The 27,474-nt window shown below is 52.0% G+C and overlaps 1 protein-coding gene across 3 annotated transcripts in view; it reads left to right on the forward strand.

Annotated features, from left to right (window-relative positions):
• The first annotated feature begins 718 nt into the window (after nt 1-718).
• RRP12 (ribosomal RNA processing 12 homolog) overlaps nt 719-27,474 on the forward strand; it is a 30,585-nt gene continuing 3,829 nt past the window's right edge. The window contains exons 1-31 of one of the 3 annotated variants that reach the window (XM_036336455.1): nt 720-942; nt 1,477-1,706; nt 4,034-4,117; nt 5,195-5,271; nt 5,807-5,912; nt 6,068-6,184; nt 7,282-7,420; nt 7,511-7,638; nt 8,846-8,944; nt 9,526-9,617; nt 11,291-11,402; nt 11,608-11,705; nt 12,672-12,786; nt 13,917-14,059; nt 14,292-14,413; nt 15,488-15,552; nt 15,644-15,806; nt 16,489-16,643; nt 16,907-16,974; nt 17,493-17,586; nt 18,512-18,670; nt 18,787-18,867; nt 19,081-19,186; nt 19,309-19,416; nt 19,836-19,993; nt 21,389-21,480; nt 21,673-21,837; nt 21,932-22,104; nt 22,326-22,460; nt 25,321-25,370; nt 27,344-27,416. In XM_036336455.1, the coding sequence (XP_036192348.1) occupies nt 804-942; nt 1,477-1,706; nt 4,034-4,117; nt 5,195-5,271; nt 5,807-5,912; nt 6,068-6,184; nt 7,282-7,420; nt 7,511-7,638; nt 8,846-8,944; nt 9,526-9,617; nt 11,291-11,402; nt 11,608-11,705; nt 12,672-12,786; nt 13,917-14,059; nt 14,292-14,413; nt 15,488-15,552; nt 15,644-15,806; nt 16,489-16,643; nt 16,907-16,974; nt 17,493-17,586; nt 18,512-18,670; nt 18,787-18,867; nt 19,081-19,186; nt 19,309-19,416; nt 19,836-19,993; nt 21,389-21,480; nt 21,673-21,837; nt 21,932-22,104; nt 22,326-22,460; nt 25,321-25,370; nt 27,344-27,416 (3,646 nt within the window). In that variant the 5' untranslated portion in view covers nt 720-803. Of the gene's footprint in view, nt 943-1,476; nt 1,707-4,033; nt 4,118-5,194; nt 5,272-5,806; nt 5,913-6,067; nt 6,185-7,281; nt 7,421-7,510; nt 7,639-8,845; nt 8,945-9,525; nt 9,618-11,290; nt 11,403-11,607; nt 11,706-12,671; nt 12,787-13,916; nt 14,060-14,291; nt 14,414-15,487; nt 15,553-15,643; nt 15,807-16,488; nt 16,644-16,906; nt 16,975-17,492; nt 17,587-18,511; nt 18,671-18,786; nt 18,868-19,080; nt 19,187-19,308; nt 19,417-19,835; nt 19,994-21,388; nt 21,481-21,672; nt 21,838-21,931; nt 22,105-22,325; nt 22,461-25,320; nt 25,371-27,343; nt 27,417-27,474 lie in introns of those variants that run through there. The other 2 variants (XR_004972169.1, XM_036336456.1) reach the window with 2 other exon arrangements.

The following is a 27,474-nucleotide window of genomic DNA, read 5'->3' on the forward strand; positions in this document are numbered from 1 at the left end:
AGGAAATATTTCGCTTTCAGAGAAGAAGAAAAGTAAGTTTATTTGTGATATGCTTATTAATTGGTGCAGTTATTCAGTGTCTGGTAAGTTAATGTTCAAGAACAAAAATTAATTTTTATTAAAATCTTCTATTATTTTATGTTAACAATTACTGTTATTTCTGCCCTTTGTATTCAGCATGTCTCTCATCGAATTAAACCTACATTTCTATGAAAATTGAAGCTTTTGTTTTTTTGCAGCCCACATAAATTTAAACCTTGTTTATTTGGCCCGTGTTAGCCTTTGAGTGTGACATGCTTGGCTTAGCCATTGGGTATCGCCAGTAATAAATGAAAATAGGTAAGCAGGTTTAGAGCATCACTCACGGTTTTTTTCTCTTTTCAGCCAAACTGATTTTTTACTTTCAGGTTTGGCCAGGTTTTGACTCTTTCAAATAATGTTTCTATGCTTAACTTTTGAAATTAGGTTTTAAAAAATATAAATGTAAGTTGGTTTGTTTTTTAACCTGCAAAGGAATTCCAGTTTTATATGGCTCACCGCTGTGTCCAAGAACCGTGGCCCTGGCGTAGGAGTGGAGGGGATTCCTTAGCAACACAACTTCCTGAGCGACAAATCTCCGAGCCCCTCGGATGAATCGGAGTCTGGAGGAAACGTAGAACCGGATGTTGACTGTTTTGCTATGGCAACGGACGCATATCCGGAAGTGACGCCAGAGGAAGAGGAAGCGGAGCGGGCTGAGAACCCACGTGGGTTCTCCGCGTGTAGCTGCGTCCCTGGCAGCCGGTCCTTTAAACTTAGTCGACATGGGTCGTTCCGGGAAGCTGCCCTCCGGAGTCTCGGCCAAGTTGAAACGCTGGAAGAAAGGCCATAGCAGCGACAGCAACCCCGCCATCTGCCGCCACCGCCAGGCCGCCCGCAGCCGTTTCTTCAGCCGGCCCTCAGGTAGCGGAGTCCGCCCCGGGCGCGCCGGCGGCGGGGTTCTGGACGGGCCTGGGGCCGGGTGGGTCTGGCCCCTCTGGCCCAGGCATTGGTCCTGTCATGGACTGTCAGGTCTGTCAGGTCTGGAGCCGGCTGTACAGGCCTATTTAACAGCTGCGTAAACTGAGTCCACAGCAGGGAAATGACTCCAAGGGTGTCGGAGTTGGCGCTCGTGGCTATAATTAATCTGGTGGCTCTTCTCAAAGCGTTTTCACCTTCATTTATATTCCATGCCTCCGAGTGCAGCCCCCAGCCGGTTCCCACCGGCGCTTCTGCCGTCAGGACAGGAAAGCAGAAACTTTCACCAGGAGGGTTCCCTTTTTGGCTTTTCTAAGTTCTAGGCGCACAGTGGGCTGATGAGAAAGACCGGTTCAGAATTCAGCCTCTTGGGTTGGGTTGGGGGCCTGGACTCCACCGGTTCGTTTCTTACAGGTGATGCTTTTTCTCCAGGACAGAAAGGTAGAAGTTGGGGTCTTATTTTGTGCCTCGGGTTTGCAGGAAAGAGTGACTTGACAGTTGATGCGTTGAAGTTGCATAATGAGCTGCAGTCAGGGTCCCTGCGCCCGGACAAGAGCGAAGCCGCGGAGGCGGCTATGGAAGACGAGGAGGCGCCGGCTCTCACGGAGAAGTCCTCGGCCACCTTCCTAAGCGGCCTCTCCGACTGCACTAACGTCACCTTCAGCAAAGTGCAGCGCTTCTGGGAGTCCAACTCGGCCGCCCACAAGGAGGTAGCGGGGAGGGTCAGAGGGCGTGGGATGGGGAAGAGCGGCCAGGCGCCTGCTTGTTATTTCCTTGGTGTCTGGTGACAGCAGCTGGGATTTCTGGATGATGGGTCACCTCTCCGACCCTTGGTGTTCCCTACGTATTACTTCTCCTGGGGCAGGTTCCACTTTCTGCTTTTTCTAACAGCATCTCCCCTGCTCAAGTGTAAAGTCCTTCATGGGAGAAGTATTTCCCATTCTCCTCTTCAACTGTACCTAAACAGGATTTTTTACAAAGAATATTTTTGAGAAACCTTTGTCGAATATTTCATGCCAAGTAACGGGTTGGAAAATGTTGCTTATATAACAACTAAATTTACTATTTTTAGTTTATATTTTCAAATTATGTATATTTATACCTTTTCATTGTTTAAATGAAAAATGGCAGCATGCTCCCCTTCTCGGGAGCATGCTGAGCCTTTCCAGACCCCTTTGGTTTCCATCTCCTAAGCTCCAAGGGCCCTTCTTTTGCTTCTGTAACTTGTTTCCTAAGCTTAAGCAGCCCATCTGGCTCACTTCTATCTTTTTAACTTTCTAAATAAACTTTCTCTTATAATTTAAAAAAAAAAAAAAAAAAAGAGCCCTGGTTGGTTTGAGTTGCAGGTTCAATTCCCAGTCAAGGGCACATACCTGGTTGCAGGTTCTATCCCCAGCCCCGGACAGCCAATTGACGTGTCTCTCACATCGATGTCTCTGTCACTGTCTCTCTCTCTCTCCCTCTCCCTCCCTCCTCCCCTCCCTTACACTCTCTCTAAAAATCAGTGGAAAAAATATCCTTGCGTGAGGATTAAGAAAAAAGAAAGAAAAATGTCAAAATTATAAATGGTACCAAAATGATGTGAGTAGAATGAAATGTGAAAGTTGTTCTACCAACTTCGTGGTGGCTACTGTTAATGGATCATTGTATATCTCCCTAGGCCCCCCTGTCCAACAGAAATGTAATACAAGTTATAAATATAATTTTAATCTCCTAGTGGCCATGTTAAAGAATGTAAAAAGCAGGTGAAATTAATCTTTTCTAAAATCCCCACCTGGGGGTTATGTTCTCACTGATTTTTTTTAGAGAGAGAAGAAGGAATGGAGGGAAGAGAGTGAGGGAAAGAGAGAGAAACATCAGTTGGTTGCTTCATGTACTCAGGGATCGAGCCTGAAACCTTTTGGTGTACGGGACAATGCTCCAACTGACTGAGCCACCCTGCCAGGAAATTAATCTTAATAATATATTTGATTTTACCCAGTATATCCAAAATACCATTTCAGTATATAACCAATATAAAAATAATGAGATGCTTTAAATTTTTATCATACTAAGTCTTCAAAGTCTAGTATGTATTTTACCCTTAAAATCTCCATTTGGGTGCTATATCTTTGTTGGAAATACTTGATTTGTATTTTTTTTTAAATGTATTTTTATTGATTTCAGAGAGGAAGGGAGAGGGAGAGAGAGAGATAGAAATATCAATGATGACAGAGAATCATTGATTGGCTACCTCCTGCATGCCCCCTACTGGGGATTGAGCCCACAACCCGGGCATGTGCCCTTGACTGGAATGGAATCTGTGCTGCAGGCTGATATTCTATCCACTGAGCCAAACCGGCTAGGGCTTGATTTGTATTTAGAGTTTATAGAACTTACAGTTGCAAAAGTAGATTCATGTGTATATACAAGTTCTAAATCTGTTTTCCAATAACTAGATCAAGTACTCGTTTTTACATTTAATTAAAATTTTAAAATTAAAGATTCAGTTCCTCCATTACACTGGCCACATTTCAGATGCACAGTAACCTCTTGTCAATATTACTGTTCTAAAATTTTTTGTATATTTTATCTACATTTTGTTGAGGTTTATATTTTATATGCAGTGATCTGCAACTTTCCCCCTGACTAAACAGTAATGCTGTGTTAATGTACATAGTTGTTCCTTATTCTTTTCAATAGTTACATAGTATTTGAGTCTATCCTTAGTTATTAAGTGATAATAGTATCATATTAAATCCCCTTGGTGGCTGCTTGGTTGTTCTAATTTGTTGCTCGGTAAACACACTTGTACATAAAACGCTCACACATTTGTGCAGGTATTTCTATAAGAGAAGGCATCATAGGGGTGGAATTTTGGCAAATATGTTCTCAGCTTCCTGTGTGCTGGCTCTGTGGTGTGTACCTCTGTCTCTGAATGCTGCTCAACCTCTGGGCTACCCGAAGATTAATCTGTGAAGGAGCAAGGAAACGAGGCGACCGTCGGGTGGGTTAGATGTGGAACAGATGTCACAGGTGCCTTCTCCTCCGTGCGCAGATCTGTGCGGTTCTGGCTGCTGTCACAGAGGTGATTCGCTCCCAGGGCGGGAAGGAGACGGAGACTGAGTACTTTGCAGCTCTGGTGAGTGGGTGTGACTTGGGGGTGGATGTTCAGAGCAGCCAGTTACTCAGGCTCTAAGACGGTGCCCCTGGCATGTGGGGAGCGAAGGACCACCTGAACAGGTGAAAGTACGTCAGTCATTCTCCCGTGGCTTGGAAAGGCTAGTGTTATTTGCTGCATTTTCGTGTAAAACAAAAATTCACTACTTTGGGTTTTATCCCCTTGATCTATGAAGCTGAGTAAGGCCCAGGGGATCCTCTAGAAAAATGCTTCTCAAAGTGTGGTCTGGGGGGTCCCCAAGACCCTTTTGGGGAGTTGACTAGGTCAGAATTATTTCCATAATAATATTAGAACATCATTTATCTCTTTCTCACTCTTGAGTGTACCATGGAGTTTTCCAGAAGTTATGTGATGTCTGATGACATGATTTTGACAGCTAACTGAATTGTGCTTTCATATTCTTGTGGTTTGAAATTTTCTCAGTTTTAATTCTATTATGGCAAATATCAGTAGGTATAACCTACATAAGCAGAACCTTTGGGGAATCCTCAATCATTTTTAGAACCACTACTTTAGAGTGGGCTTGGCAAACTACTGCCCAAAGACGTAATCTGACCCATGGCCTATTTCTTTACAGCCTGAGAGCTAAGAGTGGTTTTTATGTTTCTAAAGGATTGTTAAAACACTCAAAGAAGAATATGCAATAGAAACCGTAAATAGACTGTAAAGCCTAAAATATTTGTTATCTGGCCCTTTACAGAGAAAGCTTGCCAATCTCTGCTCTAGAAAAATTGAGTAAATTACATAGCAGTATAAGGTTTTTATCGTGTGCCAGGCAGGATTCTAATTGTTTCACATGTGTTAATTCAGTTAAGCCTCACAACAACTTTTAAACACTATTATCCCTATTTTATAAATGAGGAAACTGAGTCACAGAAAGGTTGTTTCCAGCCCAAGACAAACAGTAGCATCTCGGGGATTTGAACCTTTGACTGCCTTCTTGGTCATAACTGTTCTGCTGGGCATGGTGCCCCCCAGCACCCAGCTTGCCCAGCATGGCACATTTCTTGCTCACACCCCCTGTGATCCGGTCCTCAGATGACGACAATGGAAGCGGTGGAGTCCCCAGAGTCTCTGGCTGCTGTTGCTTACCTGCTGAACCTTGTCCTGAAGCGGTGAGTCCTGGGTTCTGTCTGGACCCAAGGCTCTTTGTGGAGAGGAGAAGGGAGTGTGGACGGGAGGAGCAGGATCAAGGATTGCTAAACAAAACAAAAGGATACTGGAGTATCGGTGGCATTCTGCATCAGGCTCGGGGGCGGCTCAGGAGCCTATAGACAGAACCTGAGTGTTGGAGCCTGGCAAGGGGCAGCCCTGGTGCAGTCAGTAGGGCAGGAGTGATGGGATGGAATGTTGGTGTCAGGGGCAGGTGGGGAGAGGAATCGCGTGAGTTTATTGGGCCCGTCTAGTGGGTAGTTTAGAGAATGGGTAGTGAAGAAGGCAAGGGGGGCAGGCAGCTCAGGTGCCATGGAGATCTCACTGTCCTGGGTGTCAGGAAGGGTGAGCTCTTGTCTTGACTGTTGCTCACGTGCTGAGTGACAGGCCAGTGCTGCCTCCCTCTGTCCAGCTTCCTCCTTCAGACCAGGGCGGGGCTGTACCAGCTGCTTTCGGAGGCCCCTCTGGAACTCTGACTTTTCCTGTTCTCTCCTGCAGCGTGCCCAGTCCTGTGCTCATTAAGAAGTTTTCGGATACCTCTAAAGCCTTCATGAGTATCCTGTCAGCCCAGGCCAGCAGTGGCTCCACCTCTGCCCTCCGATGGGTTAGTAGTTGGTTCTCGGGTTCTCCGTGACGGGTGTGGGCACTCTGTGGACCCTCGGGTGGATCCCTTTGGGATTGGTGGAGTCGGTGAGAAGCTGGGCTTTTTCCCTGCCTGGCTGAAGAGGGTGGAGCTGAGAGACCTGACTCCTCTTCAAGGTCCTCTCGTGCCTGGCCACCCTTCTGCGGAAGCAGGACCTGGAGGCCTGGGGCTACCCCGTGACCCTGCAGGTGTGCCACGGGCTGCTGAGCTTCACCGTGCACGCCAAGCCCAAGGTGAGACTGCTGGGCCCCCAGAATATGGGAATGGATCGGCCACTCGGGGTGGGCGGGGCAGGGCCAGCTTGTCTGAGTGGGATGGGGAGCGGGCCCAGAAGTTCTGTTTCTTGCCTCTGAGGTCCCATCTGCCAGCTCCCAGCAAGCGAGGGGCAGCTCCTACAGGAGGGATGTTCACTGTCAGGCCCTTCTGAGTTTCTGCCGCCTCACTGGGTGGTGACAGGTTAGTTACAGTGGCAGGAGGGCTGAGGGGGCTTTGGAGTCACACCGAGTTGGATACTGGATTCACCGCTTGTGCTGCAACCTTGGGCAAGTTACTTAATCTCTGAGCCTTGGTTTCCCAGCTGAGAAAGAAGGCTAATAATATTGTCCTTGCTGTGAGGGCGCGGGGAGGCTCCGGTGGTCCTCACAGGCCGGGTGCTCAGTAAGTGCTGGTTGGCCGTCATTTCCTCCTGAAATAAAGGGCAGGAAGCATGTAATAGTGATACCAGTCATAGTCATCGCTCACTGGGCTGAGCTCTGTTATCCCAGGTGGCTCACTCCTCTTTCCGTGGGTATCCGTGTGAACTTGCCATTTCTTCAGGTCTCTGCTACAATGTCACTTTACTGGAGTGACACCTTTCTGACTGTCAGATAAAGATTACTAGCTCTGCTTTGTTGTCTGCAAAGTACTTTTGCCTCCTGGTGTATAGCTGTTTGTTTCTGCCTCCCAAGTAGAACACGAGTTGTGTGCTCTGTTCGCTGCCACGCTGCCAGCACTGGGAACAGTGTAAGAACAGTGCTGGCTTGGGGGACACTCAATGTTGCTGATGACTGAATGATTGAATGGCTCTCTGCTGTAAAGATGAGGACATGGAAGCTCAGAGATTAAGTTGCTTGGCTTGCTTCGGGCTGTGTGGTGAGTTAGGAGGATAGCAGGAATTAGAGCCAGGGTTGGTCTCACTCCATAGCTCAGGTGTCTGTTCTTGAAGCCCAAGGTGTAGCATGGACCATGTGGGTGGTGTGTGATCGCTACTTCTTGGTGGGCGGTTGTGCCGGCCACCCCAGCTGCTGGTTGAATGCTGGCCCTGCCCTCACCCCCTTCTTATACCCCTCAGATCCGGAAGGCTGCCCAGCATGGCGTGTGCTCGGTCATCAAGGGCAGTGAATTCATGTTTGGTGAGAAGGCTCCTGCCCACCACCCTGCTGCCACGTCCACTGCCAAGTTCTGCATCCAGGAGATTGAGAAGTCTGGAGGTAGGAGCCAGGCTGAGGGTGGGGCCTGCGGGGAGGACAGGGCCCGCAGCAGTGAGTGGGCTGGAGTCTCAGCTCCCCTTGCTCTGCCAGGCTCCAAGGAGGCCACCACCACGCTGCACATGCTGACACTGCTGAAGGACCTGCTGCCCTGCTTCCCGGAGGGCCTGGTGAAGAGCTGCAGTGAGGCTCTCCTCAGGGTCATGACCTTGAGCCATGTGGTGAGCTCAGGCTGAGAGCCAGAGGGCAGGGGCACACTGAGGGTGGTCTGAGGGTGGTGGGGGTCTAGCTGCAGACCCCAGGCCCGTGGTGCTAGCTCTCGGGGAACTCCCTGGTCAGGCCAAAGGCAGGGCCTGAGTATCTCCTTGCCCTGGCCCTGCTCTTAGCTACAACCAAGGACTCCATCTCATCCCCAGTGTCAGGCAGGCTGGGCTGGCTTCTGGGTTCTAGTCCAGTTGGGAGCTGGCCTCAGCGATCAGAGCAGAGTGAGCTGGAACTGTGGTGGGGCTGGTCAAGTGTCCGTCCTCTCCCGCCTTGAGCTCTACTCGAACCACAGTCACAGTTATTTCTCTTTTTCCCCCCTAAGTTACTGACGTCTGTGTGATGATGTTAAAGATACATAAGAACGATCCCCTACATTTCTGCCATCCTAGCACAATTCTGTTCATCTTTATGTGTTCTCTTGTAGTGTTTACTCATACACATATTTTAAAGTATTGGTTATAAAAATAGCATGATCACCGTTTAAAAGGGAAAAACCTTTCAGGAATTTATAAAGTAAAAAATACAAGTCTTTGTTTTCCCTTCAACTCTCACTTCCTAAGATAAATAGTGCCAGCAACTTACTATGTATCTTTTCAGACATTTTCTCTTTGGATAAGTTAACATACATGAAATACAGTTGTGATGATGGTATCCAGACCACTCATCACCTGCTCTTTTATCTTTTAGCCCTTTATGTTAAAAATACTTTGTTTATGCCCTAGTCAGTTTGGCTCAGTGGATAGAGTGTTGGCCTGAAGGGTCTCGGGTTCGATTCCGGTCAAGGGCAGTCTTGATCCCCGGCCCCGGTTGGAGTGTGATTGGGAGACAACCAATTGCTGTGTCTCTCTCGCGTCGAGGTTTCTCTCTCTTGTCTCTCCCCTTCCACTTTCTCTAAAAATCAACGGAAATATATCCTCGGATGAGGATTAACAACAAAAAAATACTTTGTTCATGTTTCTAGATTGTCTTTGTTTAAGTCATTTAAAATTTTTTATTGGCTGCCAAGGTTTACTAAAGTGACAGCGCTCTGAGTGTCCAGGTGCGGGGGAGGGGGGCATGTTTGAGGTTCAGGGGTCGAGCCTTCCCCCAGCTCACTGGCTGGAGTGGGAGGTTGAGGAGCCCAGGGCTTGCAGGTTGCTCTCTAAGCTTATGTATCCTCTCCAGCTGGTGACAGCCTGTGCCATGCAGGCCTTTCACAGCCTCTTCCATGCCAAGCCTGGCCCAGGTACCCTGCCTGCAGAGCTCAATGCCCAGATCATCACGGTGAGACTTGGCGATAGGGACGGGCATGGCCGTGTTGGGGTGGGGTGGTCCTGTTACTTGTCTGCAGGGTGAGGTTGAATGGGCTGGGTTGCAGAAGAGTGGTAGACAGGCAGCCAGATGACTCCACCAAAGCCACATCCGTACCCACAGGAGCTGGAGAAGCTGACTCTTGACTTGGTGGTAGTTAATGATTCCAGCAAGGTCTCATGGTGTTTTGAGCAGGGGTTCTCAACCTTAGGGACCTGTGGGTGGATTTGGGGAAGGAGCAGAAACTCCCCCACATTGTTTGCAAAATGTGTGCTCATGTTCATTTTTCCGGAGAAGGGCTCTGTGGCTTTTGTCAGGTTCACAGTGGGTTTTGTGACCCAAGTTATACTCCACTGCTCCTAGAAACTTCTATAGAATCAGAACCGGAAGGGTTCATGGAGCTGGGAGGCTGAGGGGGCGCTGCATTCTGGGGCCGCATGTGTAGGCCTATCAGTGGGACACACTGGGGCCTCGGGATGGAAGGGGTCTTTGTCACTGGGCTGCTGCTGAACGCATTTGCTCAGACACCTGCTTATTTCCTGTCTTGTCTCTAGGCCTTGTATGACTACGTTCCCAGTGAGAATGACTTACAGCCGCTGCTGGCCTGGCTTAAGGTCATGGAGAAAGCTCACATCAACCTGGTCAGGTAAGGTGAGGTGGAGGCGTGGCCCAGGGCCCCCAGCCAGGCTACCTGCCCTGCGGTGCGGATGGGAAGGACATGAGCTGGAAGCTAGAGAGGGTTCAGCTTCCTGGGGATGGTGGCAGTTCCATGTTGAGTGTGTAGCAGCCACCTCCTATTTTATGAGGCACGGGGCTGGGTGGCACAGCCTGTGTTAGCTGGGGCTGATGCCTAAGTGTTGGCCAGCTAGCCACAGGGATGGGTCGAGGGTACTTCTCTCTGGCGGGGCCCAAGTGCCATCCTGATCTGGTCACCCCTGGCTGCATCCTGTGCAGTTGGTTTCCTGCTCAGAGGATATCATCCACTTTGCAGCTCTCTCCCACTCCCCACCGGAGTTCATGGTCCCCTCTTCTGGGACAGTCCTGTGAGCCCAGTTTCTGCTTTGGTCTGTCATAACACTCACAGTTGAACTTGACCATTTAATAGCAGTAGCCTCTTGGCAATTCCACTTTTCACAAGTATGGCTGAGAGGACTCGGTGTGTCAATTGGTGACTTGCATTTTGCCTGGAAGGAGGGTCTCTCAGGCCCCCGAGGCTCCACCTGGGTGTCTGTCCTCCCTCCACTGAAGGGCTCCGTTGGCCTGTTCTCCCCCACCCCCACCCACCCCCGCACTCTGTTTCCCGGCATTGATCACGACCACCCCACGAAGAAGGCCTTAGCCCATTTCATAAACCAGAAACGGAAGCACTGCGAGCAGCTGGTCTTGAGGCTATTCAGGGGCATAGCCAGGTCTGCCAGGCCCATGTCCTTCCTGCACCAGACCCTTCACCTTTCACCTGACGGTGCTTGAAAATGGCAAAATAGCTTTGCGCTTTGCTTCTCAGGATTTATCCCACAGGACTTCCACACTGTGTCGGGATGTTTGTGGTAGCATCGTGGTTAATGGCAAAAAACCTAGAGACAGCCTAACCGTGCCCCGGGGGGGACTGGTGACATATAAACCGTGAAATACGAGGCAGCCGTCAGGGATAATTGAGGTAGATGTGTGCATGCTGATGTGGAAAGACCTTCAAGATACATTGAGAAAAAGCAAGATGCAGAGCAGCGTGCATGCTGTGATTATTTGCACATCCTGGAGCCAAAGTACCAGGGTGTGGGTCCTGACCCGCCCTCCACTACCTGGGTGGCCTTGGGCAAGGTACTTGACTTTTCTGTGCCTCAGTTTCCTCGTCTAGGAAATGTTAAGTGTAATAACGCTTATCTCAGTTTTTGCAAGGCTTCATGTTCTGTGTTTTGTTTGCGGGGGCTTTTGTAGGCTTTAAGTGACTGAATGCAGGTTATGTCAGTACTTGGCATGTGATACATGTTACATAAATTTAGTGATTGTTATTATTGTATACATATAAAAACTTCTGGAGGAGTACTGGAGAAACTTAACTTTGATTTTCCCCTGGGAAGTGCATCTAAGTGTCAGTTGGTAGAAAGGTTTGGTGAGGAAGACATTTATTTCATACTGCGAGCACCTGTTTGGATTTTTTTACCACCTGTAGCTATTTCTTGAATGACAGCACTTTCTAAAATTGCCCACAAGAAGGGCCCTGTAGAGCTCCCCACATCAGTGACTGTCATTGGACCGGAGCCATCCAGTCCCCCAGGCTCAGGGCCAGCCTAGCCCCACGGAAGTGTTTTGTCTTGACAGGCTGCAGCGCAACCTCGGGCTGAGTCACCTCCCTCGCTTTTTTGGAACTGCCACGGCCTGCCTCCTCTCTCCGCACTCACAGGTGGTCACAGCTGCCACCCAGAGCCTCCAGGTACCGCGCCCCCTGAGCCCCAGCTTTAGTGGGGGCAGCAGATTGCACAGGGGTTCTGCCAGTTGCCTCAGGCTCCAACTGCATCCTGGGGGGAGGTTCTCAGGGAGGGATGGCTTCCTAAACGCTTCAGGAAGCATGCCCATAGGAGGGCCCAGTGGCACTGGGGGCTGCCTTGGGCTTAGACAGCTGCGGCCTCTTTTTGCAGGAGATCCTGAAGGAATGTGTCGCTCCCCACATGGCTGACATCGGCTCTGTGACCTCCTCAGCCTCAGGCCCTGCCCAGTGTGTCGCCAAGATGTTCAGGTGAGAGCATAGTATCTGAGATAAGAAGGAATAGGGTGTACCTTGTGGAAAGTTCCTTGTAATGAAAGGTCTCTGCTTGTCACTGACTGGCCATTTGCACAGTGCCAGAGCAGCTGCTTTGATTTGAGCCCTGGCCATGTTCCACGCACCACAGTGTGGTGCTCATGAGTGTGGACTCTCAGGCCAGTCATCTGGGACAAGCTCCTCCACCTCTCGATACCTCAAGGTCATCATCCGTTAAAAGGGGCTAATGCAGGAGAGGATTAGATGAGGTAATATGTGCAAAGTGGTCAGAACAGTACCTGGCGCCCAGTTAGGTGCTCAATAAATAGCAACTACTAGTAGTCCTGGTTCTAGGAGATAGGTACTCACCCCATTTTACAGATGGACAAGCTGAGGTCGCCCAACTAGAATAAAAAGCAAGAATAGAGCTGCCCCACCCCTAGCCCATTCTTTTCCCCACGCTGACCCCTGTTCTATTCTTGCCTAAAACCTCCAGGGGCTACATTTTGGGAGATGGAGCCAAGCAAGGTGTGCACATGCAGGAAGGGGCTGGGCCAGCGCTCCCTAGTGCAGCTTCCGCAACCTGCCTAGACCACCTGGTCTTACCCTGCCGTCCACATTGGGTAGGCCAAGAAAGCATGGGCTTTGGAGGCCCAGTTTGGCCACCAGCAGAGTGACCCTGACAGGTTATTTCGTTTCTCGGAGCCTCAGTTTCACCTTCTGAAGATTGAACAAATAACCTGCCTCACATGTTTTTCTTTAAGCTCAAAGGTTACAGAAATTAAACTCTTAGCACAGGGAGCAGTGTGGGCACTTCATAAATGCTAGGTCTCCCCTTTGGCCTTTCCGGGGGCCCTGCCCTAGCGGCCAGCTGGCGGTCTATAGCTCATGGTATAGCTGTTGACTTCCTGGCCAGCGCTCGGGGGGCATGGCCAGGGCCCTGACTGCCTGCTCCCTTGGCAGGGCAGTGGAGGAGGGCCTCACGTACAAATTCCATGCGGCCTGGAGCTCCGTGTTGCAGCTGCTGTGTGTCTTCTTCGAGGCCTGTGGGAGGCAGGCCCACCCTGTGATGAAGAAGGTAAGTTGGGGGGCTGCTGGGGCCGGGGCAGGAAGTGGCACTTGGGCTTTTGGACTAGAAGGAGCCTGTGTCTCTGTTACCTCTGCACTTTAACTCCGCCCACCACCACAGTGCCCAGAGCAGGTGCCCAGTACTGTGCCCCCAGGAAGGTGACTGGGCCATCATGGGAGGAACAAGAAGAGGGGCAGGACCTCCCCTCCCCCCAATACACACAAACACACACACACACACACACACACACACACACACACACACACTGGTGCTCACTAGTGTTGGCTGGAGTTGATTGTTTTGAATAGGGAACCAGAGTGATTCTCTTCCCGCACCCGTTACCTTTTAATATTTAATTCTTTGAATTTTCTGTAATGAATGAGTACAGTGCTTTAAGCAGCCTTAGGTCTCAGGAAGGTGACTACATGCAGCCCAGAGTAAACCAGCTAAGGGTCAGGGGTCAGCTTTGGGAGAGGGTGAGACCTGAGGACAGGCCGCAGGCACCTTGTCGGCAAGTGGAGCAGCCCCGGCCTCGTGGCACCTTCCTCACTGACCCACTCCCTTCTCCTGGGATGGCAGGCTCCTCGGGGGCTGGCTGGGCTCTAATAGATGAGGTGGGCAGACCTGGCTTCCTCCGAGAGGTCATGAGGGGTGACCTAGGGCAAGCATGTCACACTCGCAGCCGGCATGTTAAATAAACGAGGCATGTGGCCTGCCGGCCGCGAGTATGACATGCTTGACGTAGGGGCTCTGGGCTGTGGTGCACCTGAGGGTGCAGCCCTCCTCGTGGGGCAGCCACCCCTCAGTGCCTGTTCATTTGCTAGTTGTTGACACAGGTCCGCCTTTGCCAGACCTTGTTGTTTTTCAAGATAAACTGGAAATCTACGTGTGTATGTAAAATCTCCTGACTTTTACATGTTATTAAAGAATACAGAATTTTTTAAATCCTGGAACATTGGGGAGGGGTCAGACTGCATCAGTGGGTTACATTTGGTTCCTGGTTTGTGACTTCCGACCCAGAGCTTAACCTGGGCTCACGCTCCTGACCTCATCATCTCAGAGACGTTGGCTCAGACTCAGCCGTGGTGCTTGCTCTGCGAGCACATCTTGATGTATAATCTTTCATCTCTTTGCTCCAGTGTCTCCAGTCCCTGTGTGACCTGCGCCTCTCCCCCCACTTCCCTCACACAGCAGCTCTGGACCAGGCAGTGGGGGCTGCGGTGGCCAGCATGGGGCCTGAGGTGGTTTTACAGGCTGTGCCGCTGGAAATTGATGGTTCTGAGTAAGTGTGACCCTGGTTGGCTTCTGTACGAGCCCTAACAGGGTCAGACGGCTTGCTCTCCCCCAGGAGGGTGTCCACTCCTTCGGGTGAAGTCTCCATGTGCCATGTGGGGGTCAGCGAGAGAGGCCAGAGCAGGCTACATGCTCCCCAGCTCAGCAGGGGGCGCACTGTTGGGGTGCTGCCCTCCAGGCTGTCACCCCTTCCTCACTGGGCCTCTCCTGCCTCCTCTCAGAGAGACTCTGGATTTCCCACGGAGCTGGCTGCTGCCCGTCATCCGGGACCATGTCCGGGAAACGCGACTTGGCTTCTTCACCACCTACTTCTTGCCCCTGGCTACCACCCTGAAGAGCAAAGGTATGGGGCCCACCGCAGTCCAGGAGCTCAGCTGAAGGGGTCAGGAAGGGCTCCTGACCCATCACCCCAGCCCTAGGCCTCCCTCTGCCAAACAGGTGACCCGCCAGTGCTTGTGGGCCTAATTCCATGGGCTGTCCCTCCCCTCTGCTCGAAGGCATGACCTGGCCTTCCCCCCTTGTAGGAGCCTGCTCTCCCACTAATGGAGCAATTAATTACACAAGCACACAGCGGCTTCTACGTATGCAGGGATGTTCTAGCAAAAACCCTAACACAGCCTACATGTCTGTCAGTGGGGTTCCAGTGAAGTTAGTTGTGATAACGCCCACAGTGGGACACAATAGGGTCATTACAAAGAAAGAGACATGGGCGTGCAGATGGCGAGTTGAACAGATCAGATTCAGATCTCGCTCGGCCACGCAGTTGGTTGACTTTGGGCAAGTGTGTTAATTCCTTTGGGTCTGCTCATCTGTAAATGAGAATGATAATTGTGACGTGAAGATTAAGTGAAATAATCATGTAAGTGCCCATTACACAGCTTGTCACACAGAAATTGCCAAGTAAAACAAGGTTTTAGAACAATATATGTATAGTACATCTTGCTTTTGTTTTTGAAGGTGTATGTCTGTTTAAAGAAAAGACCAAAATATGGTGACAGGAGAAGATCTGACTTTGGGTGGTGGGCACGCGGTGCAATACAGAGCTTATAACATAGAAACTATTTTTTATTGATTTTAGAGAGGAAGGGAGAGGGAGAGATAGAAACATCAATGATGAGAGAATCATTGATTGGCTGCCTCCTGCACACTCCCTACTGGGGATGGAGCCTGCAGTCCAAGCATGTGCCCTTGACCGGAATCAAACCCGGGACCCTTCAGTCCGCAGGCCGATGCTCTATCCACTAAGCCAAACTGGTGAGGGCGAGGTCTTAGGTATTTAGAAGGAACAGTTTCATTCTGTGGGGAGGAAGGAATTACTGATATTGACCTCATCACTGGGCTTTTGGTTTTGGTGAAAATGGGGCCTGGAGGGTAGGAGGGTGCCCAGGGTCACACTGTGTGCTTTGTTACACTCCAGCAATGGACCTGGCCCAGGTGGACCGCATGGTGGAGTCCAAGATCTATGACACGCTGCAGTGGCAGGTAAAGGGTCCGTTGGGGGTATGTGGATTGGGTAGTGCAGGGGCGTGGGTTGCTGAACGTCATTCTCGTTTACCATCCCCTCCCTCCCCAGATCTGGACCCTCCTGCCCGGGTTCTGCACGAGGCCCACAGATGTAGCCGCCTCCTTTAAAGGGCTGGCGCGGACACTGGGCACAGCGATCAGTGAGCGTCCAGACCTGAGGGTCACGGTGTGCCAGGCCCTGCGCACTCTCATCACCAAGGGCTGTGAGGCAGGTGCGTGTGGGCTCTGGGGTCCGAGGCTGGTGGGAGGATGGCTGTGATGGCACAAGTCCCCTGACCCCCATCTCCTGGCTTGCTGTGGCTCAGTGCCTGAGCCATGGTTCATCCTTTGCAAGGACCTGGAGCTTCGGCTGGGGATCCAAGGATGCAAAAAACCACCCCTTTTCTCTCTTTATTCCCAATGTGCCAGCACCTGGGGAGTTACCCAGTCAGTGCTGAAGGGTTTCACTGGCCCCCAGGACAGGAGCCGTGGAGAAGCATAGACCATGGTGGCACCTTGTTCTCTTTGCTCTGGTCTCAGCCTCCTCTGTCTCATAGAAGCCCCACATCCATGGTCCTGCCACGGGTCCTCCTAAAGGATGCCTCTGGGCTACAGCATGTGAGGTCAGCTCCAGCCCCTTTTATTTTTATTTATTTATTTTTTTAAATATATTTTTATTGATTTTTTACAGAGAGGAAGGGAGAGAGATAGAGAGTTAGAAACATCGATGAGAGAGGAACATCGATCAGCTGCCTCCTGCACATCTCCTACTGGGGATGTGCCCGCAACCCAGGTACATGCCCTTGACCGGAATCGAACCTGGGACCTTTCAGTCCGCAAGCCGACGCTCTATCCACTGAGCCAAACCGGTTTCGGCTCCAGCCCCTTTTATGCAAACTTTGGTCCTCCTGCCAGAGGCTGACCGTGCCGAAGTAAGCCGTTTTGCCAAGAACTTTCTGCCAATCCTCTTCAACTTGTATGGGCAGCCTGTTGCAGCCGGGGACACACCAGCTCCTCGCCGGGCCGTGCTGGAAACCATCAAAACTTACCTTACTATTACTGACCCTCAGGTGAGCTGATGGACAGGGAGAGTGCTCCCAGGAGGGGAGTGTTGGGTCAGGAGCATTGGAAAGCCCAAGACCCTACCCGGCAGGGCTCACTTGGACCTGTGCCACCTGGAGAACAGGAGACCAGATCCCAGCGATGATGGTGGGGCCAGGCGTGGGCTTGAGGCTTCTAAACGAGAGGGCAAGGAGGTCTAGTTCTGTGACCTGCTGCTGCTCTGTATTTCTCTATTAAACACCTTCCTCCTTCTCATCCCGGGGGCTGCCAGTTGGTAAATGGTTTCCTGGAAAAAGCCAGTGAGAAGGTGCTGGACCCTGCTAGCTCGGACTTCACCAGGTAAAATCCCCCACTTGAGCTGGGGTAGCCCAGGGAGCTGGAGGGTGTGGATTCTCTTGGGTAACTTAGGAAAGGCTTGAGATCTTAAATGTCTCAGTTCCACTGCAAGGCTTGAGTGACTCCTTTCTGGAAGGCAGCATTGCCCACTAGGGAAGGAGGGGGATCCTGGAAACTCACTGTCTGGGTTCAGATCCCAGCTCCACCACTTACGGGCTGTGTGACTTGGACACGTTACCCATTCTTTGCCTCTTTGCCCTGATCTACAATGGAGAAGCTAATGGTACCTGCAGCAGGGTTTCTGTGAGAATTGGAGGGGTTAACACTGCAGTAGTGCCTGGTACCTGGTGAATACTCCATTAGATGCAAGCCATGATTATCATTCATGGGCTGCTTCAAGCGCCTGGTCCTCATCCTGACTTCTCCCATCTGCCCCTCACACCGTGGGTGTAAGGACAGTGTTAGTCTGTGCCCTTTTCCAGCCCTCACTAAGCCCCTCCTTGGTCTCCTGCCCTGAGCAGATTGTCTGTCCTGGACCTGGTTGTGGCCTTGGCTCCCCACGCTGATGAAGCTGCCATTAGCAAGCTGTACTCCACCATCCGGCCCTACCTGGAGGTGAGCCTGGGGCTCACTTGGGGAGGAGTGGGCTCCTTGGAAAGGGGGGGGGGGGGCCTGTCTTCTTTTCTTCATCTCTTGCTGGTGCCCAAGATCATCTGCTTTCTTGTGTGACTGTCCTTTGTACCCTGTCTAGTCCATCTGTCACATAGATGCCAAAGTGACTAAAACGCACAGCCGTGCTCAGACCTCACCTGCTGAGGTGTCTGGTAGAAACACGGCCATACTCCTTTGCCTGGATCGCTCACTGGGCCATCTCAGCCCAGCCTGATCTTCATTCTAATCACTCTCATCTCCCCTTGTCCGTCCTCATCCCACCACCATTTGGCCTCATTAAACTGTTTTAAGTGTTGCAGATATAAGGGACCCCTCTGTGCCTTTGCACATGCTAGGTCCTCTGCCTGACATGCTGTGGCAAGCCACCAGGCGGAACTCAGGCCCGCAGTGACCTCCTGAAAGCCACCGCCACTGCGACAGTTAACAGGCAGTTAGCCAACACTGAGAAGTGCTCTGGGTGGAACATGCAGGCAGACCCAGAAGTCCAGGCAGGACAGAGTGCCCTGGGAACCGTAAGGGGTCAGGCAAAGGAGAGACAGCAGAAAGATGAGCAGGCCTGGCAGGCTGGTGCGTTCCTGGCACTGCAAGTCCATGCTGCTGGCGCGAACATCACTGAGGGGGTCAGTGGAGTGAACTGGAAGGCTGGGTTGGCTTCTTTCCCACAGCATCTCTGCCTGGCGCGGAGGTAGCCTCCTGCCGTCTATACTCTGCTGGTCCTCATTGTTGGATCTCATGAGCTCCAAAGGGCAGGGCCAGCTTCTCTGAATCCCCTCCAGTGCTGGCTTGTTAATGGTGACTGCTCTGTGAATGTCATCACATGGGTGGTGGACCTCCAGTCCCCCCTCTTCATCCATCTGTGTCCTCCCAGAGCAAGGCCCATGGGGTGCAGAAGAAGGCCTACCGCGTGCTGGAGGAGGTGTGTGCCAGCCCCCAGGGCCCCGGGGCCCGCTTCGTGCAGAGCCACCTGGATGACCTGAAGAAGACCCTGCTGGACTCGCTGCGGACCACTTCCTCTCCTGCCAAGAGGGTGAGGATTCAGGGCAGCCCCACTGTGCCCGAGGGAGGACGGGACACCACGAGAGGACCACATCGGGCTGGGGTGGCATTGTGGGGGGGCCTGACCATTGTCCCTCTGCCCTGCAGCCCCGTTTGAAGTGCCTCATACATATCGTGAAGAAGCTCACAGCCGAGCACGAGGAGTTCATTACTGCCCTTGTCCCGGAGGTGAGTGCGTAGGAGGGGGTGTATATGGGTTTTGGGGATTCCTTGGAGTGTGGCTCCTAAAGGCCTGTCAGGATCAGGGGAGGGTAGTATTGGGGGTGGGGGTGGGCTCGACTCACTGGGAGTGTGGGTGCCTCTACCTGCTCACTCTGCTTCAGGCCACCGGCCTCAGGGTGGCCAGCTCGGGAGAGCGCGCTTACGGGGCTGTCTGGGCAGGTGATCCTGTGTACCAAGGAGGTGTCGGTGGGCGCGCGGAAGAATGCTTTCGCCCTGCTGGTGGAGATGGGCCACGCTTTCCTTCGGTTTGGCCCGAGCCAGGAAGGTGAGGCCTTGGTGACTCAGGGCTGGGGTGGACGCTCTGCTCCCAGACCCAGTGGGCCTGAGATGCAGCATGAGCGCTGGGCTCTGCCCTGGTGCAACTTGTCCTGCTTTCCGCCCTCCCAGAGGCCCTGCAGCGCTACCTCGTCCTGATCTACCCCGGCCTCGTGGGCGCCGTCACCATGGTCAGCTGCAGCATCCTGGCCCTGACCCACCTCCTTTTTGAGTTTAAAGGTACATGTATTTCCTGAAGGCCTGGCAAGCCCTCAGAGTAGGAAACTACCCAGGAGGTCAGGATCGGGTGGCTACCAGGCAGGGGAAAAGTCAAGGGAGGGTGGAAGAAAAGCTACAGCCAAGCCCGGCCGCCTCCCATCTCCTCTGCTGCCTCTCATCCCATTCTCAGAGTGGATGGGAGCAGGGGGTCCCGATTTTAGTCCTGGTTCTACAATCCTGGAGCCTGACTCTCCCCTCTAAAATGGAGGAGGAAAGCAGCCCCTCCTCCTGTGGGGGCTGAAGGATCACAGGAGACACTCCTTGGAGGGTGACCAGAACCAAGCCAGGCACATGGAAGTCCCTCAGTGTTGGCTCTCGCTCTTGTGACCGGGCAGGGTCTGGGTCTGGGTGTCTCTGACAGTGGCCTTCTGGCCCCCCAGGCCTGATGGGGACCAGTACGGTGGAGCAGCTGCTGGAGAACGTGTGTCTGCTCCTGGCCTCCCGCACGCGTGACGTGGTCAAATCGGCGCTGGGCTTCATCAAGGTGGCCGTGGTGGTCATGGACGTGGCACACCTGGCCAAGCACGTGCAGCTCGTGGTAAGTGCCCCATTTCCCCTCTGTGGGTGGCGACATGGCTGGGCTGCCGTCATGGGACCAGGGAGCCTCAAGGCCAGCAAGTTTCAAGCGTTCTTTTAGCTACCGCAGCCTTGTGCAACAGGTCATGCCGAGCCCTGGAAGGGACCGGTTGGGGAATGGCGGCCTGGTGGAGGAAGGGGCACAGCACCCAGGCTGCTGCTTGTCACCCCCACCTCTTTGGCCCCTCCACAGAAGCAAGGGCTCTACAGGGCAAAGGTCAGTGGGCAGGGCCATCCCTCATTTTACAGACGGGGATACTGAGCTCAGAGACAGCCCCAGGTCACACTGCTGGTGAGAGCAGCCCTGGGAACAGAACCCAGAGCTCAGGACTGAGACTCTGGGCTCCCCCAGCAGGGCCCTCATCTCCTTTTTTTTGTCTCTTGCATTTTGGTCTTTGGGTTTGAGGCTCCTCTGGACACCCCTGCTGGGCTGTAGAAGGGCCTGAAGAACCTTCTGGTATTGGGCCCTCTAGCCCCTTCTGGCCGCTCATAAGGCATGTAGCAGGCTGGGACTGTCAGATCCTCTTTCTGCTATTCGCACTGCCTCAGTTTCCCTCTTCAGCTGGTTGAGTTGCATCAGACCTCCAGGGGGATCTTTGTTGTCTTCGTATCTGACCTTGGGTCAAGGCGAGAAGGGGCAGATGAGAGTCAGGGTAGCCTGCTCCCGCTGTCCAAAGCCTACAGCCTAACCGGAGACCAATGATGGGAGAACAGCCACAGCGGGCAGTTATCTGTTCTGCAGTTATTAGAATGGATAAAGCCCTTCAGAGGATCGATGGGGCTCTATCCCCCAGCCCATTGAGAGACACTGGATATTATTTGCCACCCACACGTTTCCCAAACCAGCCCATGTGAAGGCTTAAGAGCAGTCCAGCCAGACATGAGCTCGAGGATATGAAGGGACATATGGAACCAAGAGAAACCTGGTGGTGTTGGGGGCAAAGTATGAGCCATGGGATTAGATCTGGGCTGACTTCTTCCTCTGTGGCCACTTAACAGCCACATGACTCCCTGTGCCCCAGTTTCCTCACCTGTAAATTGGGGATGATGATAATATCTGCCTCACTGGGTTCTAAGGATTCCTTGCGATGATGCATGTCAGGTGCTGAACACTGTTCAGAAGACTCTCAAGCTGTAATCTTGGCAGGGTGGTCGGGAATATGAAGGTGGTTTAGGGGGAAGGTGGGGTCTGCCCAGACTGGAGCCTCTTTGGAGCAAGGGCTGAGCCAGGAACAGGGCCACTCTTGCCCTCACCTCTTAGCCAGCCCTGGTCCTCTTCTCTAGTCTGGACAGCGGGGTGGGGACAGGCAGGGTGGGAGGCGCCCTCCCCCTGAAACCCTGGTGCCCTGCCCTGCAGATGGAGGCCATCGGGAAACTGTCCGATGACATGCGGCGGCACTTCCGCATGAAGCTTCGCAACCTGTTCACCAAGTTCATCCGCAAGTTTGGGTCTGTGCACTGAGTGGGGCGTTGCGGGAGGAGTTGAGGGGTTTTCCTCCCACCAGGGACCTTGCAGAAAAGGGACTGGGCTGGGGGACCAGTCTCTTCCCTGTCATTGGAAGGGCTCTGGCTGCACACCTGCTGCTTCTGGGTGGCACACTCTGGCCAGTGCACCTCACCTGCCCTTCTCTGCCCCCTCAGGTTTGAGCTGGTGAAGGGGCTGCTGCCCGAGGAGTATCACAAAGTCCTGGTCAACATCCGGAAAGCTGAGGCGCGGGCCAAGAGGCACCGTGCTCTGAGCCAGGCTGCTGAGGAAGAAGAGGAAGAGGAGGAGGAGGAGGAGCCTGCCCAGGGCAAGGGTGACAGGTGAGAACATGGTGGTGTCCCAGCAGCCTGGTCCCCCCCAACCCGGGGCCTGCCCAGGCAGTGCCCAGCTGGCCCTGCCTTTCCCTGGCTTTAGCATTGAGGAGATTTTGGCCGACTCCGAGGACGAGGACAGTGAGGAGGAAGAAAGGAGCCGGGGCAAGGAGCAGCGGAGGCTGAGCCGGCAGAGGAGCCAGGCGTGGCTGAAGGAGGGTGGAGGGGATGAGCCCCTCAACTTCCTCGACCCCAAGGTGGCCCAGCGAGTCCTAGGTAAGCAAGAATCAGCTGGCCCCTGAGCTCAGAAAGCAGGCTTACCTGTTCAGGGTGGGGGTGACTTGCATAGAGGCCAGTGGGAACCCCTCATCCTGACACATGCACACTGTTGTGCTGTGGGCACCCATCTGCGGCACAGACCTGGTCTTACTGGTTATAATGAGGGTGTGAGAGGGTTAGGTCTTCCACCTCCTCACTGCCGAACTCTGCCATGCCAGCCACACAGCCTGGGACTGGCCGGGGCAAGAAGAAGGACCATGGCTTCAAAGTGAGCGCCGATGGCCGGCTGATCATCCGGGAGGAAGAGGAGGATGCTGCCACCACCAAGATGGAGGAAGAGGAAGGCTCTAAAGGTGGGGCCGCCTGCCCAGTCTGGGAATGCAGCTGCTTCTGGCCTGGGCCAGGGCTGTGCACGGCTGTTCATTCGTTTATTCATTAATTTGTTCATTCAGACCATTTGTCGTCGGAGCAAAGGTAACAGATTGCATCTGAGGCAACTTTCTCAAACTCGTTGAGTTTCTCAAACTTTTTTGGCCAAATTAAGAAATCTTTCTGTGTTGTAATGCAGCCATTTATACAATTCTATAAGTCACACAAAACTTTCAAAACACAGTACTTCCCCTTACCATGTGCGGTACCCTCTCTTGGTCTCTCGTCTACTCTGTTCTGTTTCTTTCCTTCTCTTCCTCCTTTTTTTTTTTATTTCAAAAGTATAAAATATAAACTTGGCTGAGGCCCAAAATCTCACTGAGAGGTAGAAAGAGCCACACTCAGACACTCTCACGTGCCTGAATCCATTGTCTCCTGTTGTCCAGGAGCCCCTCGGGTGTAACATCTTCAAGTACTGTGCGTCTTTCCTGATCCCTCTGTGCACATATCATCCATTAGATCACAAAAGCTTAGATCTCCTAAAATAGATCTGTCTTCCTCTTTTTGTTTTGGTTCACACTTCCATGATCCGTGGGCACGTGACTCACGGCATCCTTTTAACCAGTGTTCTCCCGCTGTCCCTACCCTTAGCTTACCAGTGGTGTGACTGGACTTTATTTAACCTCTCTGTGCCAAAATGGGCATAATGCCAGTACCTGCTTCAGAGGGCTGTTGCGACGACGAAATGGGCAACCTGAATAGCACATGTACGTGCAAGGGATAAATGTGACGGCACTATTTCCTGATCTGGTCTCTCACCCTTGGTAATTCCCATCTCTTTCCCCTGCTTGTGCACGATCCCGATGCTGGAAATGCCCCTCCCCTCTCCTGCCTTCACACACCCTCCGCCCTTTAAGGTCCCGCTCAGTCCTTCTTTAAGGCCTTTCCCCAGCCCTTCCGCCCTCCTGCCCAGTCTTCAACACTTGGTCACATGCTCTCTTGTGGCGGCATTGGATTGTTGATTGACTTTATTTGAGTTTGTCTTCCCTCCATCTGGTTAATTTCATACTTTTAAAAAAATATTACTGATAGCTTTTTTATTTTTTGGTATGAAGTGTTTATTTGATAGCTTTTTAAAATCATGGTAAGATATATACATAACATAAAATTTACCATCTTAGCCGAAACCGGTTTGGCTCAGTGGATAGAGCGTCGGCCTGCGGACTGAAAGGTCCCAGGTTCGATTCCGGTCAAGGGCATGTACCTGGGTTGCGGGCATATCCCCAGTAGGAGATGTGCAGGAGGCAGCTGATCGATGTTTCTCTCTCATCGATGTTTCTAACTCTCTATCTCTCTCCCTTCCTCTCTGTAAAAAATCAATAAAAAATATATAAAAAAAAAAAAAAAAATTTACCATCTTAACCATTTTTAAGCACACAAGTCAGTATAGTTCAGTAGTGTTAAGTATATTCACATTGATGTACAACTCATCTCCAGGACTTTTTTAATCTGGCAAAACTGAAACTCTATGCATTAAACACTAACTCCCCATTTCCCCCTCCCCTCATCCCCTGACAACCACCATTCTACTATCTATGAATTTGAGTATGAATCTAAGTACCTCATTAAGTGTAATTATTCAGCATTTGTCTTTTTCTGGCTGGCTTATTTCACTTAGCGTAATGTCCTCAAGGTTCATCCATGTTGTAGCATATGTCAGAATTTCCTTCCTTCTTAAGGCTGGCCTTATTCTCTTGTGTGTATACACCACATTTTGTTTATCCATTCATCTGTTGGACACTTGGGTGGGTTGCTTCTACTTTTTGACTATTGTGAATAATGCTGCTGTGTACAAATATCTCTTCAAGTTCCTACTTCCGTTCTTTTGAGTATATACCCAGAGGTGAAATTGCCGAATCACATTCTGATTCTGTGTTTAATTTTTTGAGGAACTGCCACAGCCACACTGTTTTCCACAGTAGCTGCACCATTTTACATTCCCACCATCAGGACGCCAGGGTTTCAATTTCTCCACATCCTTGTCAACACTTGTTATTTTCTGTTTTTGTTTGTTTATTTTTATAGTAGTCGTCCTAATGGTGGTAAAGTAGTATCTCATGGTGGTTTTGATTTGCATTTCCTTAATGATTAATGATGTGTAGCATCTTATTATGTTTGCCATGCTTTTATATGTCTTTTTGGGAAAATGTCTACTGAAGTCCTTTTGCCCTTTTTAAAAAATATATATATATTTTTTTTATTGATTTCAGAGAGGAAGGGAGAGGGGGAGAGAGAGAGAAACATCCATGATGAGAGAGAATCATTGATCGGCTGCCTCCTGATGCCCCCCTCCGGGGAATCTAGCCCACAACCTGGGCATGTGCCCTTGACCAGAATTGAACCCGGGACCTTTCAGTCCACAGGCCGATGCTCTATCCACTGAGCCAAACCGGCTGGGGCCCTTTTGCCCATTTTTTAATTGGGTTTTAAGTTCTCAGGTAGGAGAATAAAGCAGTCCTCCCAGCAAAGTGAAGTAGGGGGCTTGCAGGGGTGCCTGGCTCCCTAGAAGACCTGGGTTTACCTTAGAGTTGCAGAGAAAACTGTATTTACCTCAGAAATGGGGTCACCACTTCCTTAAAGGGCTGTTGTCCCTGGGACCTAGGATGGGAAGGAGAAAGGGTCCGTGTTCAGGAGTCTCGACTCCCACAGGACACAGGGTTCCTGGGAGGTAGTCGGCAGTTCCCCCAGCCTGATGAGACAAGAGAAGGCAGGATGAAATGTGGGGGGGGCTCTGGGAAAGCGGGGCCTCCTGAGCTCACAGGCTTCTCTTCCTTTCGGCTCCAGGGGAGGATGAAGAGATGGCTGACCTGATGGAAGACGTGGGCGTCAGGAGTGTGAGTAATTCCTGTGGACGGAGGGCGGGCCCTCAGACCTAAGCCTTGGCCTGGCAGCTTCTTGCGGTCTCACCTGTGCTTCCTGCTGCTCAATGGAGCCCCAGGGATGTGCGCAGCGGGCTGTGCCTGGGTGTGGTGTGCGTCTTCCACAGCAGTGTCATGGCTGACCATTCTGTGGGGTTTGGGGGTGGGGGGCTTCTTTCATTGTGGGCTGGGTTGTGCAGCTGGAGGAAGAAAGAGAGAACCCCGTCTCCATGTGAGGGGTGCTGTATAGGCTGCAAGAGTATCCGCTGGCCTGCATGCTCCAAGGGGCAGCTCCCGCATGCGGTGGGGGCACCCACCATTGAGGGATGCTGAGAGCCCCACAATCACTATTTATCACCCCCATTTCCAGAGGGGCTCACAGAAGATAAGTACCCTGCCCAAGGTTACTGCCTGAACCTAAGTCCTGGCTTATATGTAAAGTGCGTGGCACTAAGTGATGCTAAATAAGTGGTGACTGTTCTTACTGTTATTGCATTTTTCCTGGAAATCTTGACTGGCCAAAGCCTCCCTGGTTGCTGCGGTGCATGGTCACACGTGGCTTTGCAGTCCTTCCACAGCCTGGAGAGCAGGAGCTGACCACACCCTCTGGGGGGGCCCCACGGTTCAGCGCAGCAGGACTGGGCTCCTTGTCTCAAGGCACCGAGAAGGACCTGGGTGGCCGCACTCCACAGTTGGCTCATGGCAAATCATCACCTGCCATCGAGATCCCAGGGGCTTTATTGAATGGCAGTTGCTAAACCCCACTCCTCTGTCTGCAGTTATGACATCAGTAAAATGCTGGGGGACAAGTGACAACCGCAGCTGCCAGTGGCATAGCTGTGGCCAGGTGCCAGCTGAACCAAGAACAAGCTGAGCTGTCACCCTCTGATGCAGCTAGAGTCCCATTTCCAGCCAGTTTCTGTTTCTCCTCTAGGAGTCCACTCTACTGTGCCCATGTTGCCAGACACACCCTGTGTGTGCTGCAGCCTGTTCCCTTTACCTGGCACACCCTCCACTCTGCCTGGCCCTTAAGCCAGTGAGTGCTCCTCAGAGGAGGGGCCTGAAGCCCTCCTGCCTGGGGATCCCCTGGGGAGCTTGAGCCCCAGGAATCTGTAGTTTGAAGAGGCTTCCCGGGCATTGTGGCCCAGACCACAGCATGGCTGCTAGCCCACTGATCTGAGGTCTCCTGCACAACATGCCTCTGCCTGGCCTCGTTGTCATTTTCTAGGCTCAGACCTCCTGCTGGGCTGTGCTGGGCTGCTGTCAGGCCCACCTCTCCCCTTGCAGCACCTAATCTGGTGCTGGCATGTAGTAAGTGCTGAGTCACTTCCTGTTGGATATAATTGGGTGAACTGAGCTGTCCTGTTGCTCCATGCTCACAGCTCCTGGGATGGCAGCATTGTTGAGGGACAGTGATAACTGGTATGAGCAGGGGTTTCCCACCTGCTAAGATTCCCTGGACCGTGAGGAGGTGGTCCTGTGCCCTGCGTCCCCAGGGCCTGGCACTTAGTAGGGGATCAGTGAGTGAGTGACTCCTGGGGAGAGGAGTGAAGTTCGTGTGAGGCTAAGGACTGGTAAAGCTGTTCTCTCCAAAGAGGCTGAGGACCCCATTTACCTGCTAGGAAGACTGGGGCTAAGCTGAGGTCAAAGTACCCAGAAGGGCCCTGTGGGGGAACTTCAATGTGGAGGGCAGAGCAGTGGAGAAGCCAAGACAAGCTCAGGCTCAGCAGTGAGGCCCTGAGCTGGAACCTTGCTTCTGTCCTGCCTAGCTGTGTGATCTTAGACAGGTACTTGCCCTCTCTGAGCCTTAGTGTCCTCATCTGTAAGTAAGGGATCAAGTGCTTGGCAGAGGCCTTTCTTGCTAATGCGGGTTATGATTGCTTTTACTGTTACCACTGGCGAGGATGACCACATCCCCTTGTTCATGAACTTCGCTTACCCCTTTGTAGAAAAAACACCAGAAGCTCAAGCGTCAGAAAGAGGCTGATGATGAGGAGCTAGAGATGCCTCCTCAGTATCAAGGTGAGGCTTCCACTCTTTTTTTGAAACTCTGTTCTCTGTCACGGGTATTCGGCAGGGT

Source organism: Myotis myotis, unplaced genomic scaffold (genome assembly GCF_014108235.1).
Source record: "Myotis myotis isolate mMyoMyo1 unplaced genomic scaffold, mMyoMyo1.p scaffold_m19_p_15, whole genome shotgun sequence".
NCBI classification, from domain to species: Eukaryota; Metazoa; Chordata; class Mammalia; order Chiroptera; family Vespertilionidae; genus Myotis; species Myotis myotis.